Genomic DNA, 18,668 nt, shown 5'->3' with positions numbered 1-18,668 from the left:
AGTTTCTTTTTCACACATCTGTGATTTCTTTTAACAAATTTCTTTCTAAATTGGTGTTCACAATGGGATCATAACTATTTATTAGTGTTGGCATGTTAAATCTCTCCTGACTTATGAAAATTGATTGTATAAAATCAATTGTGTGCAAGGTATTTTCAGGATCGGAAGCAGTGGTTAGGGCACAGATCTTAAAGCTTCAATTGACCTTCCCAAACTCTTTGGAATCTGGATATTGTATACTAACATCTAAATGTAACAGATAAATATAATTATTAAAGAGTTTTAGCTTCCTTATCCTTTTTTGCTATGAAAGAAGAGGATTTATTTTATTTATCTTAGTATTGTTATTATAAAATAGAGCTTTGGCCTAGATAAACTAATATAGCTATGAACCAACGTGCTAACTCAAGTTATTCATTTAAAAATGGTACTAAAATAAGAAAATATCAGAACTAGTGACAAATATTTATACATTCTAAGTTGCAAATAGAAATGTTAGTTTTCAAGAATTCTGTTTACTTATGTAAGAACATACAAAGAGTGGGTAAATGGACATATGATGAAATCCTAGAAAAGTGAAAATTGCTTTTTGGTCATATGAACCTTAAATCATATATCCCAGGAAATAGAAAAAGCAAAATCCATATTGGTATCATTTCATTAATTTTTCTAATGACTTACATTTTATAATTATTTTGATTTAATGTAAGATTATGTTGGCTGCAGTTTCTACAAAAACTTAAGGAAGGTAATGAGTTCCTTCCTGTCAAGGATGAGGGCATAAAAAAGCCCCGTTATGAACACAAAACATAATCCTCTATGCAGAGCTTGGGTAGTGAACCCCTAAATGCTGGCATCAAGATGAGCATCACTATTAAAGATCTGCCACAACCATCACATGGTCTTACTATTTTCTTACAGATAAGAATTGGTTGATAAACGCTTTACTCAATCAGCATGACTATTAAAAAAAAAAAAAAGAACTTGTCTTTCACCATTTAATTGGCGTATTAATGATAGTCCTCCTCAGCAAATCATCTCATTAAGCTACCTAGGGGACACTTTGCCACTAGTTATCTTAAATCATTCCCCTGGTACTCTTTTTCTGCAAATTAGACAGTCTACAAATGCATAATTGAGATTTTCATGCCTAGGGGAGTATTTGTCTACACCCACTTTAATTTTTTTTTTCTATTCCCTAGGAATAGCAATTAGGGGATTAAAACACCTCCTTGTCTTAAGTTGAATGGAAAATGAAATTGATTTACATGTCAGAAATATTATTCCTTTTGCTTCCTTACAATATCAGTGTAAAATGACATGTGGATTTAATTGACCCCATTAAGAGTTAAATTATCGGTAACTCTGAAGAGACTAGTTTACCAAATGCTCGATTTTCAGAAATAGCCTACTGAAAAATTAGAAACTGTATACAACAGTCTGAAAATCCCATAATTTATATTTTTGGACAGTTTTGTGTGTATACATGAAAGAACATCCTGCTAGCAGGATAATTTCTGTCCTAGAATGATCTAAGTATCAGCTGGCATAATCTGTCTTTCGTATGTGACCTCATTCAGATACAAACTAAAATGTATCTGTAGCCCCAGTTCACAGTTTCATAGACTATCCCTGATTACTGGGGTCATGCCACGGACACAGGACATGCAAATATCAACAGCTTTAGACAGCCCCTGCCTTTAGGCAATGAAAACATAAATTAAATTAGATTTAAAAAAATAATACAGGGGGCTAGAGAATTGTCATAGCAGCTATGACTACTAACTACCCTTGCAGAGTTTATTTACCAGCACACTTCTTTTGTGGCTCAGAACTTCTTGTAACTGCAGTAATATAGGATCTAATGCCCTGCTCTAGATTCAGCTTTCTTCAGTATGAACACACACATATACACCCACCCAGGCATGTGACATTTGGAAAGCTTTAAAAGAATCTGATAGAAACAGTTAATATATCAGGAACTTTTATATGTTGGAAAGATTAACATGGTAATGTCCAATGATTACCTTGTTTTAGACAATTTAATTCAGATAATTAGGGGACCGTTTTCTTCTTTATTAATTGTAATAGTTTTGTTTTTTTTTTTTTTTCAAATATCAACTGCTCTAAAATTCTTACAGAATGAATCAAATAATATTTAGATAATAGCTTTGTAAGATAAAAGCCAGACATGGTATTCTTTAAACAGGACATTGTAAAACACATGCCTGAAATCACAAAATTCAGGTGAGTTTACTGAGTTCTGCTGTAAGATTAGTGCTATACTGTGTGTATATAAGGTTTGAGGTAAAAAGGGAGACTGACTGGGTGAGGGGAGGAGAGAGAGAGAAGCAGGAGAGGAAAGAGAAAGAAAACAAACAAAAAAAACCCCAAAACAACAACAACAAGAAACAACAAACCATGTTTCATATTTCAGTGTTCATGGGAGAGAAAACCATTGGAGAGTATTACTGAAAATTGGTCTGCTATATTGTCCTTATGTCGTAATTCATTTTATGTCATGAAAAACACCACTGATGGTATACATCTATAAATAGATTCCAGGATTTACTTCACAGATAGTTATCCTACTTCAACAAATGTTAATAATAGTCCCTGGCAACTATTCAATGATTCATCTCTTCTATTAACAGTCTAAAAGTGATTGTAAACCAAGTGTCTGTGTGAGAAATAAAGAGAAATATTAAATAGCTTAGATTTAATTACTACATGATTAATTTGCAAAATCACCAGTCCTTACCTTTTATGTAGACAACTATTCAAACAATGCTGAATTCATTAAATTAGCAATTTCACATATCCATTTTTAGAAAATTGAAATAATAAAACTATTTGCATTATTCCAAAAAATTAAATTTAAAATACAACCTTTTCATAGCTCTCTGATCCAAAAGTTCTTGCCTGTCCTTCCACAGAAAGATAAGGAAGACCAGTGGCTAGAGAAGAAGGTTCAGGGGAATAAAGACCACATCATTTTGGAACATCTGCAGTGGACGATGGGCTATGAAGTGCAAATCACAGCTGCCAACAGACTGGGGTATTCTGAGCCCACCGTATATGAGTTCAGCATGCCCCCAAAGCCGAACATTATTAAAGGTAAGCAAGATGATATCCTTTCTTACAATTAGCACTCTATCACTTTTTACCCCTTTGGTATGGTTTACTAATAATGAAAATTAAATTAGATGCACTGAAATGTTATTTCTATTTTTCTAATCATGACTATTGTGGCATGTCATAATGAAGTTGCACAGTTCTTACCATGAGATATTGGGTTGTTTGAAAACTATGCTTTGACATCTGTACCAGGACCATTGAACTGGGGATGATGAGTAGATGGTGAGATGGAGATGGAGCAGATTGGTGAGAAAGACAGATGAAACCAACCTAAAAAAAAAAAAAAAATGATGCTATGAGAAGGAACACTTGCAAAGACAACTTCTCTGCCAACCACCTGGGAGCTTGTTTGCCAGTTTTGCTTAGGTTTGTCTACAGCTGAAGACAAGCTCACCCATGCCTGACCTATAAAGTTGATATTGAAAACAAAATCACTGAGGCAGAAACAGTTTAAATGCAATTTCACTGAGAGCTAGAGCTGGAGTGCCAAGGAGGGTCAGATGTATCAGGGAACTTTTAATCTGTTTTTAATACAAACCAATCAAGGATCTCTGAGGCAGGTATAATACTTATATAATTGCACATTGATATGCTAATAAAATTACCTAGTTATTAAAATTCTTCTCAGATATATTCTAGGAAGATAATAAAGCCAGGGCATATGCTAGTTCAAAATAATATTCAGCTCTCTTATTTTGTTGTCAGAGATAACAATTTTTCTTCAAGTTTTAATATTATTATTTGGTTTATGAGTATATGTTTATAATATATTATATTCTTATATATCTTATTATATTTACAAGTCTATAGATATATAAAATATATAGAGAGATGTATATAAGATTAGAACAAAATATTGATTCATAAAAACCTGGCATATTTCACTTATAACACAATATTATTATTAGAACACTATATTTTTCAACTAAGGAAAAAATCACTTTGGTTATATTATTTACCTTATAATTTCATATTATCATGACATAATTTTTAATATGTTTGTCTTTTAAAGTTAAAATGTTTGATATAATTAATCTTTGATTAAGCTGTATTATACAGATTATACAGTTTAAAAATAATTAAACATGGGACAGAGTGTTGCTTATATTTATTCACAAATACTTCAAAATGTGAATTTTTTAAAAAATATACAAATTTGGATCCTTCAGAAATATTATGGCTATCTTCAAATATTATTTTTCATTTGAAAAGTATTCCTGTATTATCATATTATATTCTTAAGTGTTAGGGAAGGGAAAACTACTCATTTTTTACATATAACTTTACAAGGTTAAATGATTGATTGATCTCAAGTGTACTTGATTTATATATGCTTAAATCTTACCCTTGGGAAATAATTGAAATAATTGATTTTCCTAAGTAAAAGTGTTTGGCTATAGTATCACCTATCACTTTTATTTGTCCTTGTGAATTTGAAATACCAATAACCTCTATAATTATATTATGATTGTAGTAATTATATTCCATGCATGTCTCCTAAACATGAATTAAATATGATCTCAAACTGAATCAATGTAGCTCACAAAGAAGTCCAAAGTATGTCCAACTTCCTGTACCCTCAAAATAGTTCATAATCAGATGAAATTATGGTTGTTTTTTAGACAAATATTCTTTTAATTTCAAACAAAAATTTCAGTGCTTTATAAACAAACATGAAGATTTATATGAAATACTAAATATAAATTTTAATAGATAAAAAGGTAGAGTTATATAAAATTCTCTTATCTTGTCTTACAAAATCACTGTAGAAAGATGGTAATTCACATTTTTATATATTTTTTTAAAAAATTAGAAGAAAGGAGCTTGAATTTTCTCAATCAAAAAAGTGATAAATATTTAAGAATTTCAACAGAATATACAGTATACATGTACCACATTATCATACTGTAACCCGTAACTACTTATATTGTCTATCAGAATTATTACCCTTGCCGGGCGGTGGTGGCACACGCCTTTAATCCCAGCACTCGGGAGGCAGAGCCAGGCGGATCTCTGTGAGTTCAAAGCCAGCCTGGTCTACAGAGCGAGATCCGGGAAAGGCACAAAGCTACACAGAGAAACCCTGTCTCGAAAAACAAAAACAAAACAAACAAACAAAAAAAAAGAATTATTACCCTATAAAATATGAGGTGGAATTTGAATAATTTAATGTCAATACAGTATGTCAAAAAATGCAGCTATGCTCTTAATTGTTGTGCTCTTATAATTCTACACATAAAAAGGCAAATAAGTAGGAAAGTAGCAGCAGTGTATACATGCATGTATATTCAGTAAAAAAAGGTCAAGAAATAAAGTGACACACTCATTCAAAAAATATTTTTTCTTTAATTTGGAAACTTTGTAATTTGACACTCCATAGTCAAACCTTCGGATTTGGATGGAAAATGGAGAAAATTATGATTTTCTTTCAAGCAGTCTCTGTACGATTAGAATGAATTCATTTTTCCTTCATGGAATTTGAATTGAGGTTGTCCTTTTGACAAGTACTGAGGTGCGAACCAAGGATTCACCTGTACAAACAGTGGAATCATTAGCTGATCACAAATGCTTACTGGAGTAATTTGGGAATCAGACACTCACCAGCCCAACAGTCAGTGAATGCAAGGATGAGGTGTATCTCTCAAACACATTACCGTGAACACATTAGCAAGGAATCACAGTTTATGAGACTGAAATAGGATAATTAAATGTTTCCCAAAGGAGAAACTTTGCAAAGAAACTTGAAATAATTAAATTCTAGGTTTGCATATTACATGGAAGACATCTTTGACAAAAGTGATTGTTTCCTTTACTAACTAGAAAAAAAATTGCCATCTGAAAGAGAATTTGGACATGTTGGCCTAAAGAGAATTCTAGGGTTGGAGCTGAGTCTCAAAGCCCCATTAAAACCATGTAATTAACTTTCACAGATCTTAAAGGGAGTTAGGAAAAACTAATTTGTAACAGGTGTAGTCATATAGTTTATGTTCATGTGACTAAGTACAAACGATGAGATATGTATTCTTAAGGCAAGGCAACAGAAGAAAGGAAGAGAAAACATCAGTTTCAGCCACACTGTGGGAGGAAACGCACAAGACCTTTCTACTAGACTAGATGGCTAGTAATGACAAACCAGATGACAGTTAGCCTCTTTGGAAGCCTCTTTCCTTCAGTGAATAATTTTGTTGTACAGTTTCATTTAGAGAATGATGGCCATATAGTCTTATATCTATTAAGCATAGAATGTCCAATTATTAATTAGATATGCCTATTGCAGATGAGGCAGCCATGACTTGGGAAATTTACATTATGAGGCTGTGAGAATAAACAGGTGAATGAATTTTGTGGCTTAGCAGGGAAAAAACCCAATCAAAAATAATATCTAAATTCTATGAAGAGTTTTTGTTTGTGATATTTGTTGAAATTTTCTCTGTCCCGGAAGTGTGTAAGACTCAATAAGGTGTCTTGGTTGGTGGAGAAAGAATCCAAACCCAAAGCACCAAGACCTGTGATACAAGAAGAAGGAAAAATGTATTTTCACCCACCACCTTCCCCAAAATTAAGGTTTGCAGAGTTACTGGAGAAACAGAAAAGTAATACCTTGAAAGTTAGGGTAAGGCTTTATGTCCTGAAGTCTATTAGTGAAGTGTGAAATGCTGCTGGGAAAACGAAATCAAAATATACACTTGTCATTTCATGCAGCTTTGCCAGAGTGATTCAGAGAGGGACTAGTAAGAAAGGGTGTGCGCCCTTCTTTGTTAATAGTTACAAGGAGCTTTCCTGCCAAGCTGTGTAGAGGTAATGGAAAACATGAGAAAGACATTTAAGGTGGAGAAGTGTGGACTGTTTCATATCAGATGTAATAAGAACATAGATGCAAACAGCATGCCTACCAAGCGATCTTAGCAGATAGGAGATGATTTCATTCTCTACTGGGCATTGTGTAAAAAGTCAATGTATCCAAGTTGCAAAAAAAAAAAAAAAAAGTAACATAGTACAAAAGTTTCATAAAGTATTTTCTTAATTTACTGATTGAATCCAGTGATTGACAAGGGCTATTAAACCATGTGGAAGGCATGGCTTACAAGAATAAGAATTATTTAGTTACAACATTGAGGTAATCCTTAAAGTTGTGATAATAAGAATTTAGAAGCATTTAAATACAAAACATTTACACAGAGTTAAGTTGTAATTTTCATTGTATTTCAAAATTATCTTCACTGATTTTCTTCACAACTCTTATGAGTTATTTCTCCAGTTTTAAGTAAAGAATAGATTCTTGCTCATGTTTGAAGTGTTATGCATAGGAAACAGGTAAATCTAAGTCTTTTGGTTTAATATTGGAAGAAGAAAATTTAAGGTTTATATTAATTAATTTTTGTATATATTGTATTATATAGTGTCCATATATAGAGATATTTTGTAATATGGTTTATTGCTCATATGCATTTACATATGCATAACTTCCAAATAATGACTTCTTCTAGAGTGCAAATATAAATTATATTAATAAAGTATTAATCTGTAATAATCTGCTTATATTATATTAATATACAATATGTTCATTTTTAAGTTCTTTTGAAGCATTTTTCTATCTATATATCTTATTAGACATTATAATTTCCTCTAACTTATCATTCCAATTTTAAAAATAGTTTTACAACTATAATATATGTTATTTTGTTTAAGAATAAGTTTATTTTGTAAAACACATCTTTTGTTATGGATGAATCTTTGAGATTTCAGGAAGCCAAATCTATTTTAATATATATATATATATATATATATATTCAGAATATTGGGTAATTCTTTCAAATTTATTGTTATAAAAATGACTATGGCTTATTTATTTGTAGTGAACTTTCAACCAATAATTATACCACTGTATTTATGAATTGAACAGAATGTTTTAGATGTTTTAGCGAATTATCAGACATCAATATACATTGCAGAACACTGCACAAATTATTTAGCATCTAATGTGTTCAATGTTGCTTCTATTAAGTAACACATCTTTATCAATTGTTCCTTTTTGTTCTTGCTGATCCTTTGACATGAAAGCATGTATGATTTTTGTCTCACCATGTTATTAGAGCAAACAGTTCATTTAATACATTATTAGAAATTAATAATAGAGATGTTCTATCATGTGAAGACCTGAAATGTACAAATATACTCTTCAGTTTGGATAAGCTGAAGAAACTGACATTAATCACTGATTTAAAAAAGCATACCTGAAATGTTTAATTTCTATATTCATGGACATTAAAACCTATGTTTCTAGTGAGTTATCACATAATATAATATGTGTGACTTCTCAAATTCAAAGAAACAGAATCTTTAGAAAGATGAACAAATAAATGAAATCAGAAAAAAACAGCATTCACTTGAATGGCAAAGCTTTCCTATTATTCTTTTTACCTTTTAGAATATAAAATAAATGAGTTCAGAAAAATCATTAAATTGTGGTTTAACAATGTAGAACTTGATTTTTTAGCTCTCTGGAATTCTCAGTGATGTCAAAATATTAACACTACACACCCAACATTGTTTACTTTTACTACATACTGAAACATAAAATTATAAATTATTGTCATGACCATTAATTTCAAAATAATTTTGAAGAGATTCAATAAGATATAAAGAGTATGTCAGTAGACAATTGACTGATTTCTCCTAGGTTTTATTCTCCTTACTTCTGTGCCTATGTAACATTGCACTTTATAATATTTAATATTTTTTCAGGTTTTAATTATTGGTATTTTTTTTTTTTTTTTTTTTTTTTTTTTTTTTTTTTTCCGGTTTTTCGAGGCAGGGTTTCTCTGTGTAGTTTTGCGCCTTTCCTGGAACTCACTTGGTAGCCCAGGCTGGCCTCGAACTCACAGAGATCCGCCTGGCTCTGCCTCCCGAGTGCTGGGATTAAAGGCGTGCGCCACCACCGCCCGGCTTAATTATTGGTATTAAATCTGTATGTTAATGAATCATAGAAGATAATACTGTGGAATATGACAGGCTTATGTATACTGTAGTACTGTGAATGTTCTAATTCACAGTGGGATACCAGTGACTTCTTTCTTATCAGTTTTTATGCACAGCATATAAATGTAAATATTTTTAATTTGAAAAATTGACAAAAATAATGTCATATAATGTCAGATCACCATGTTATAAACCTTATTGATTTTTGTCATCATATAATTTTTTTTAGTAAAAAAATGATTATTTTAAAAAAAATATTTGTTACAGTGTTTTAATGACTGTCTGTGTCAGAGTAATTTTTCTAGGTAAATATTAGTGGTTATGTGTAAATATTTTATTAATTTTTTTCTCTTTTTTTCTTTCCTACTGTCGTTTATTTTATTTTCATGTTTACAATTTTCTTATTTTGTTATTTATTTTATTATGTTCTATGTTGAAAACTAATGTCATCATGCAGACAGTTGCTGTGAAGTGAATACAGGTGAAAATGGTGGCCAGTCATGGCGGCGGAATGCTGTTGGGCTCTCTTTCATTATAGCCATGAGTCTGTCTTGCTTGTTTTAATGTTATTATGTCCTATGGTATTCCCTGAACAGAGATAAACGAAAGAGTAGCAACAGGATGTTCAAAGTATAACTAAAATTTTCCGCAGTCCAGTTTATATGGGAGCATTTTGCCTCTTCCTCTGTCTTCACCAACCGATGGAAATTCAGGAACACAGAAGGAAGTTTCCATAGAGGTTGTTTCTCTTTTCCAACACTATGTTTTACTGTAAAGGCTTCGTTTTGCAAAGTAGACTTTGCTATAAATTGTGTCCCTTGTGCATTGAACATAAGCATTTTCTACAGCCAGTCTTCTTTCATTTAATTAGTTTGCAAATATAACTCAGCATCCATCAGTACAAAGCATGTAAACTGTGTTTTTTTTAAAAAAAATTGTGGATCACCCCTACCAGTCTTTTAAACTGTTAAATGAAAATTTCTCACTTTATGAATGTTTATAAAATTTTATACTTTCTACCATTTACATAAAACACAAATTTGATATTCAGTTATATCAAGTACATATATGTCTTATTCTGTTTTCTTCAGTTTTTAGACAATGTCTGAAGGAACACAAAGGGATCAAGTTTCCTTATTTAAATCTGAAAAGCCAATTAGTATTTTCTTAAGCAAAAATATCTCTCTACCATTGTCCCCAATAAATAAACTTAATTTCATTTTAAAATGATACTCAATTCAGTAAATTCACATCATTTTTTTTTTAAGCTGGAACCAAGTATTGCGAATGTAACATCCTATGCAGTTACATATTGCATTTTCCTGAACTCATGACAGGCGCTGTCTTTGCAAGTATCAAAATGAGAAATGACTGTTTTAGGCATTACTTTCAAGGAGATGAAAAGTAGATGAGAGCAAGAACCTGCTGCGTTCAAATTTTCAAAAGAAGCTCAATTTGAAGAAATACTAGAAGGGCATCTGCTTTTCCAATTTCAGTTATTTGAAAGCGATAAGAATGTGCCGTTTGCTTTGAGCCACATCCTAGAAAGTGATGTGGTTAGGACTACTTAGGCCAATTAGGAAACACACACACACACACACACACACACACACACACACACACACACCCCACACACCCTGCATTTATACAGACAAACATAGTATTTTTTACTTGCTGAATAAAAAATTAAATTTCAGCTTTTGAGATTCTCCCATCAAAACCAAGCATTTGGTTTCTCTGAAGCATTCTCTGTGCTTTCAGGATATCCAAACATTGTTTAATATGTGAGAACCAACAAGATTAGATATGTATTAATAATAGGTTTTTATTTAATTTATAATTTATACTATCTTTAGTTTCAAATATTATATTTGTCTTATAGCTTGCAAAATAATCAAAAAACATGGCCCATTCAAAGATTTTTTTTTCCTCATTGTTGAAAAAATAACCAAAAAGTCCCAATTCATTCAGTATGAAAAATGTAACTAGTATCTGGGAAGATTTTTTTATTATTTTTAGAAAGTAACATGAGCCATGCTTTCTCAACTATATAACTCTTTGTGACTTTGTACTATATTCCTTGGTATTTCATTTAGGAAGTGATACATTCATTGATCAGTATAAAATATTGAGAGTGAAGGAAATTCAAGTAACATTTCTAAACATGTTTCTTTCCACTCTTTATTCCATGAATGAATGATTATAATGAGTTGAAAGATGTCCATGAGTTACCTAACTTGACTTGAAATCACAAAATGATTTTTGAAAATAAGAAATATATGTCTATTCAATTCAATTTGATTGCTTTTGAAGTTTAACACCCATAACTCAGCATTAACAAGAGTGATACAAAGACTACTCAAGGTCAGGATTACACAGATATGCAGTGTATCATTTTGAAAATTTGAATCTTCTTAAAGGATATTTATTTTTTGTTCAGAGATACAAATGAATCATATAGAACTATATAGAGAACTCAAAATAACCATTGTGTGCCCTGGTGTTTTTTCTTCATAAAATTGAAGGCACAAAATATGAAATAATGAAATGACTGTGTTGCACAAAAGGAGCATAGAAATTATACATTTATGTATGACTTAAGGATTACATGAGGTTCTTGTTGCTAGGTTTTATGTTTCAATGTCCAAACTTCATTACTGTGTGAAAACAAAAAACTTTGCTATTTTATACCTTTGTTTACTTAGGATCAGTCTGTGATTATCTGCAATATGATCAATGATAAATAAATTATAAAAAATCATATACACCTTAGTTGCTACCAACTATTTTTTCTCCTGTTTGTTTTTAAATACATTTTAGTTATTGAAGGTATACAAATACAAATGTGTGTATTGACGTGAATATAGTATTTACTATTATAGGTAATTAGAGAATGTTTGGTCTAACAATATGTGTATCGTGACTCCCACTGTGAAAATGTTTCAGAAGTTTTTAACCATAGTAGGACAGTGATGGAGCTATGTGAATCTGCTTATGCATGCATTGCCACATTATCTTAAAGTATATGTGTGATAACAGCGTGTCTTTTTATTCATTTCAGAATGTCCATTTTATCTTCCTAATCCTGGCATAGTAACCCTAGAACCTAATTTCAAAGGATTCTTCCCACCAAATAAAAAATTTATTATTATTTATTAAGCCACTGCGTGACCAGAATTTGATGCCTAAGAGATAGCCAAGGAAGAGAGATTCTTCCGTATAAAATATCTTCTCAGACAAATTGCCATTCCAAATCTTCCTTGTTATAATTCTCTAGATTTGTATAATTAAGCATACTTCTATATAATCCTTCCTTTCAAAAGTTTTGAAGTTACATATTTGTATATTAATAACTAACAAGAACAAGTCTGAAAATTCAATGCCTTTATTCATTGTTTTCATTTTTCTAACTTATATAAACACTTGAGTTTGATTGGATAAATATTAATAAATTTGATACACTAGATTAATATTTACAATGTGTTCTCTATATAAGTATAATTAGTTCCAGTTCTACTTACATAATACAAATGCATTCAAAAGATTCATTTCTAATAGATTTAAATATTCGTCTTTATGTTTTAGAAGGATGTATTTGACTGTACAAGTTATGTAAATGAAGTTAAAATGATAACTGCCATTCTTTATGCCAAACATTGTTTATTTGGCACTGCCCATGAATTAGGATTTGTTTATACTTAAATCAATATAAGGACAATTTCAATGGATCCTCTATATTTTAATTTGACTTTTCTGTTCTCTCACCAAGGCATATTGTACATGACAGTTTAGCCATTTACAATTGAATCAGGATGAATACATCTAGATGCATAAACATTTAGGTATTATATAATATGCTCACAATAAGAATGGAAAAGTATTTTTTAAATTTACCAATGACCTTGGCAATTGAAGATGGACAACATTATACCAAGACAAGAAATTAATATTTTAATCTTTTTCTTAAGAATTATGTTCAACATTATATATGAGAACATTTCTTTTCAGAGATAATAAAAATACTGGTAAAGTAAAACCTTAAAATTTTGAAAATTGTTTAAAAAATGCAAACAATCAAAGTTGTACATTATTGTGTGTGTTTGAAACATGAAGAGTCCAAGATAATTCATTTGTGGCAGTAACTATTATCAAGCATAGTTTTCTGACATTATGATGCCAAATAAATCAAAACATAGGTGTACATAGAAGTAAATAGTATAAATAATTTGCTGTTTTAGGTATTTTATAATGATTGGTTTCATTGGAGTATGTTGCTCTGACTTTTAACAATGTAGGTTAAGTCAAACTAAGTAACCTTTTCTCTTCAAGAATGTATTCCTTACAATTAATGTCACCATTTTAAGAAATTATTTACCCTTTCTGACATTTATTCTCTTTAATGTGTAGGAATGAGTATAGTTCTTGTATTTTGTTTTCTGTTAATTGATTATTTACAAAAAAATAAATTTGTACATGCTCCCATAGTTACAAAGAAATATAACACAAAATTTTGAGAGTTCAATGCATTTAATAGATTGTTCACATTTTCCTGTGTCAAACAATTGAATATATAACAATTCTTGAAATAGCCCTTGAATTGATTATGAAGTCAATTTAACTTAAAAATCAATATCCATATGAATTAGGTCATAAAAAATGAATAGTTAATTTCACTTTCAGAAGATTTTACTAATATAAAGTTTAGTACTTATTATTAAACCTTATATTTTACTAATAAAAGTTTTAGTAATTAACTACAGTAAAAATATTTTTAATTTTTCATTATATACTCCTTTTCATAATTACAAATTGTTTTATTCTATAGTCAATATTTTAAAATTATTTTCTGTGTTTTCACAGATGTCAAAAGGTATACTTTTCATATAACTAATTTATATGTTCAATGATAAGACAATAATGACATTCATGTCATGCTTTATTTTACAGAACTAAATTTGTTATCTTATCTAACATGTTGTACTGGATAAAATTAACAATCATGTACTGATTCTTCCTGACTAACAGTTCCTATTTCTAGCCCTAAAATATTTGTTAGAAAATGTTACAGATAAAATGGATAATTTTGTAAATTCAATCTATCAGAATTTGTAGAAATATAAAAAAAACAATATTGAGCATCTGTAATTGGACATGTGGAATTAAAGTGTGTTTTTAGTGCTCTGGAGACACTGAGATCTATGTCTGACATGCTCTGCAGATTGATATTTACTTTATCTCTTTCGAAGTACAGTCATGCATTCATCCACATATTCCTAAATTTCAGTTTAAGTATGACCTAAAGTTGGTTGTATAATATCTAGATAGCAGACAGTTTCTTAATTTGTGTATATTCAAAATGAATTAGTATATTCTTTATCATTTTGCTTTAGAGAAGAAAATATAAAGTTATAAGTTCTAAAAGTTGCATAATTTTAAAATATAGAATCATTTAAAAATTATACTTAATTCAGTTTCATTTCATATATGTACTAAATGGGCAATGTTATCTCCTTGTTCTTTCAAGCAACATAAACTAAAAACTACTGCTTTAAATATTATCGATACTTAAGACTTGTTTATGAATATTTCTCTCATAATTTTACATTGGTTTATGTGTAATTTTTATGCTTGAAACTGACTATTTTGATCATTTTAATTGCATTTGTTTTCATCCCAGATTATTTTATTGACTATATGTACATGTTATAAATGTATTGTCTTTGGTATCATCTCTTATTTAACACCCCCACATATTATCAAGTGCTGTGTAATCCTGTGCATGTGTTCCATAGTGTATTAAATGTCATTTTATTTTATGTATATCTGTGTCTTCTCCATTGTCGTAATAAAGAAAACTGAGGAAAATCTTTGTTATATGTGTTTTCTTTATTACTGTTACAGCCTTCTTGTCCTTCTGTGTCTTTTCATTTTTTTACCTGGGCAAATTCAACATCTCAAGATTTTTGTTTGTGGTCAAGAACTAGTAACAAATGTCTTTTAGTGAATGTTTTCTATTTTGAGATAACTAATGTACCATCATTAAAAGTGTCATCTTATAAAATAATTAAAAACAATATCCAACTTTGTCCCTATTAAACTTATTATAGAGTTCTCATGAAATTAAATCACTCCTCAAATGTCTAAATAATCAGAAGAATTTTTGAAAAAACACACAAGCAGTGCTACAAGTTCCAGTTAAACCCAGATCAGTCAGTAATTTCCATTGTTAGTAAAAGTTCACAAAAGCAGATATAAATGTCTAATCTGAATTTTCTCAAGTATTTCCCCTTTTGTAATATTATAATTTATGCACCAAGGAAATACCATGAGAATTGAGGGGAGGCAGCCCCCACTTCCCCCCCCCAATAGTTACAGAGAAATATAACACAAAATTTTGAGAGTTTAATGCATTTAATAGATTGAGTAGGAGAAAGTGAGAAATATTTAGATAGAAATATAGAGGGGAAAGAGACAGATAGAAACACAGGACAGCCTCGGGAGGTCCTGGGCCAAAACCCACCAGCCCCTTCCGTCTCTTATAAAGGGCTATTTATAAAAATGCCAGTGGGTGGAGCAAAAGACCTCCCCATAGCACAGCCAAGGACAGACCCTTCCAAACACCTGGTAACCATGCATGTGGTCAATCCATTCCCTTATGGAGACCTACTGTGTAAAGCAATCTCAGATCTCACCAGGAAAACTCTGTGGACCAAAACAGAGAATATAATTACAAAAAACTCAAACATTCTCTGCTCATCTATAGATAAGTTATAAAGCAAAAGTGACCTTTTATGTTTATGAATAAGAATAATAGTAACTATAAATGACAGATGACCTGTTTTTTAACACAAACTCTCAAAAGTGATGGGAAATGAATTAAATGACAGATTCAATCTAATCTTTATATTAACTGTGTGAAAAACAAGATATTTCTCTTATTTTATAGAAGAGAATAGCCATTTCAGATTAGTGATTTTCATGTTAAATAGTTACTACATCAATTCAATAAATATTACACTTTGAGTACCATATCTGGTTTTAAATGGTTACATCTTACCAAGAAAATTAAGTTTGATTTTGTATTGACAAATATTTCTCTCACATACAGATGAATAGAAAAGGAACACATTTTTAAAAACACAATCATTTCATTTTCATATACAGAATAAGCAGTATAGAATTAAAGAGAAAATATTGCTTTTCAAGTTTCATGATATTTTGTCATATTATGTTTCTTACCCATGAACATTCCACTCTGAAAGTTGTAGCATTATTATTTGCTTAGATATATTTCCACATTCTTCAATATGAATATAGTTGAAATATTATATTTTCCATTTTTCTGATTGATTAAACTTAAAAAAAATGTACATGTAGATATAAACATTTATTTATCTTTTATTTATGTTTACATTCTTTCTGAAGCTCCTTCAAAACAAAATGATGGTATGCAATGGAAATTCATTATCTGACAAGAAGTGGAAATTGTATGTTCACTACTGTGGTGACTTTGTATTATTTCATTATGGTTTCATAGCTATGATTTTGAGTCATTTTAGAAACTAGAGATATTTGAAGAAATATAAAATTGTCTAATCAAATACTTATCAAGGTATATCTTTTTATGAAATCAACAATAGGATAATTTTTAAAAATCCAATACATTAATTATTGATACTTTTAAGGAACTCGTGGTGTCAGTTTTTCTTTTCAGTTTTAATAACTACAGTTGGAACAACTATAGCTCTTTCCTGTCATTAACATGCCCATATTCCTGTGATTTAGCTTCTTAGATTTCTTGATTGCCCAAGCAGAAATCATGCAGCTATAAAATAATGCACTTGCCAAACACACTTGCTTTTAATTATCCTTCTTTTATTATTTGCTAACATTTTCATTAGCCTTCTCCATAGAGCTTCTTTCCAGAGATCATTTGTGTCAAAGATTACATATAATAAGTTTTCTTTTACAAATACACTGAAAATGATCTAGAATAATTTAGTTACAAAGTATATAAAATAGGTAAGTTTCTATTTCTTTGAAAATATATTTCTTAATGTCTAGACTTTTCATATATGTAGGATTTCTATAACATATTTTTGTTTGTTCCACACAAAACTTCATATTAAGTAATAATATTTTATTTTTAAATATACATCATTTTATTTATCCAATAAGCTTTTGAAGGATGTCTTGGTTGTTTTTTACCATTATATATTTAAGTAAATAGAAAATCCTCAATTCTAAAGCTGATTAAAGATATACTAAGATACATTACATTATTAAATTTATAAGTACTTTAAAATACATAATTTTCATAATATAGATCACATAGTATGTTTTACAATCAATAAAAATTGTGGATAGTGTGGAATTTTATATTGTGATATATGAAGCACTTTGGAGTTTCTAAAGAAAATTCCAGTACTCTTTTGTTATAAATCTTATACACTGGTTTGCAATTCTTAATAACATTTTAAGGAACATTGCTTTTTATGTTTTCTATTTTCTGCATCTCAAAGGCATATTTAATAACATAAAATGAAGTTGGTAAAGAGAGATACTGTAGTTAGGTTGCACAAATACTTAGTACCTATGTTGTTGATCAATTTCTACAGTTATAGAGATTTACATTTGTTCAATTTTAGGTTTTGTGTATTAATTTTTTGCCTACATATATTCACATGAGTTTGTGTTGCCTACAGTGGCCAGAAGTGGGCATTAGATATATTGGAACTTAAATTATAGAAGATTATGAGCAGCCATGTGGGCACTGCACACCAACTGTGATCCTCTCTAAGAGCAGTACACACTCACAAACCTTTGAATCATCCCCAAGCCTCAGATATAGAGGGTTTTTTTTCTTGTATCAATGAAAACCTTCATTTTCTAATTGAAAAAGAGCCACAGCTATCAAGCAACCTAAATATAACATCACATTTAAATAATAAGCAGAATGGAACATGTAAAAAATCAATGCCAAAATACTAGTTTTTATCGATAATTAGGAGATATATAATAATCTCTTGTGTAGCCTTTGTACCAATTTTAGGAGATACTTTTTTATGATCACATAGTCAACAAAATTAAAAAGTTTTCTTATTCAATGTAGGTATCAGGATAGACACGTTGTACTAGAAGCCCTTCAGATATTCGTAAAATGTTGAGTCACTTGAAACTTTCACACCAAATATGCTATTTACTATTTAGAATTTATGCCTTCATTTTTGTTTAAATGACCACAATTTGTTCCTTTTAACTTCCATTATGTTAAAATAGTGATCCTGAGGATTTGATAAATTTCCATTAAAATTTTTAAGAAGGCTCATCTTAAATTTAAGTTTTGTGGGAATGGTAGTTCTTTTTGATATAGTATATCCCTTTTAGGTCAGATTAAACTAAAAGGAAGACCTTCCTGCTTTCAAAGTACAGAGATTATATGCAAATGGCACTATGGCCTCCTAAGTTTTACATAGCATTGTTTGAAAACAGATAAATGCCAAACCTTAAGTGAGGTTGAGCAAATATTTAAATGACTGGATTAATAAGGT

General features: G+C 30.1%; 1 protein-coding gene across 1 annotated transcript in view; it reads left to right on the top strand.

Annotated features, from left to right (window-relative positions):
- Ncam2 (neural cell adhesion molecule 2) overlaps positions 1 to 18,668 on the top strand; it is a 184,860-nt gene that overhangs the window by 138,760 nt on the left and 27,432 nt on the right. Inside the window, 1 exon segment of the mRNA XM_059277709.1 lies at positions 2,937 to 3,117. Within this exon segment, the coding sequence (XP_059133692.1) occupies positions 2,937 to 3,117 (181 nt within the window).

This window comes from Peromyscus eremicus, chromosome 12, assembly GCF_949786415.1.
Source record: "Peromyscus eremicus chromosome 12, PerEre_H2_v1, whole genome shotgun sequence".
NCBI classification, from domain to species: Eukaryota; Metazoa; Chordata; class Mammalia; order Rodentia; family Cricetidae; genus Peromyscus; species Peromyscus eremicus.
The sequence above is the reverse complement of the archived record's forward strand: the minus strand, read 5'-3'. Positions and strand labels throughout refer to the sequence as shown.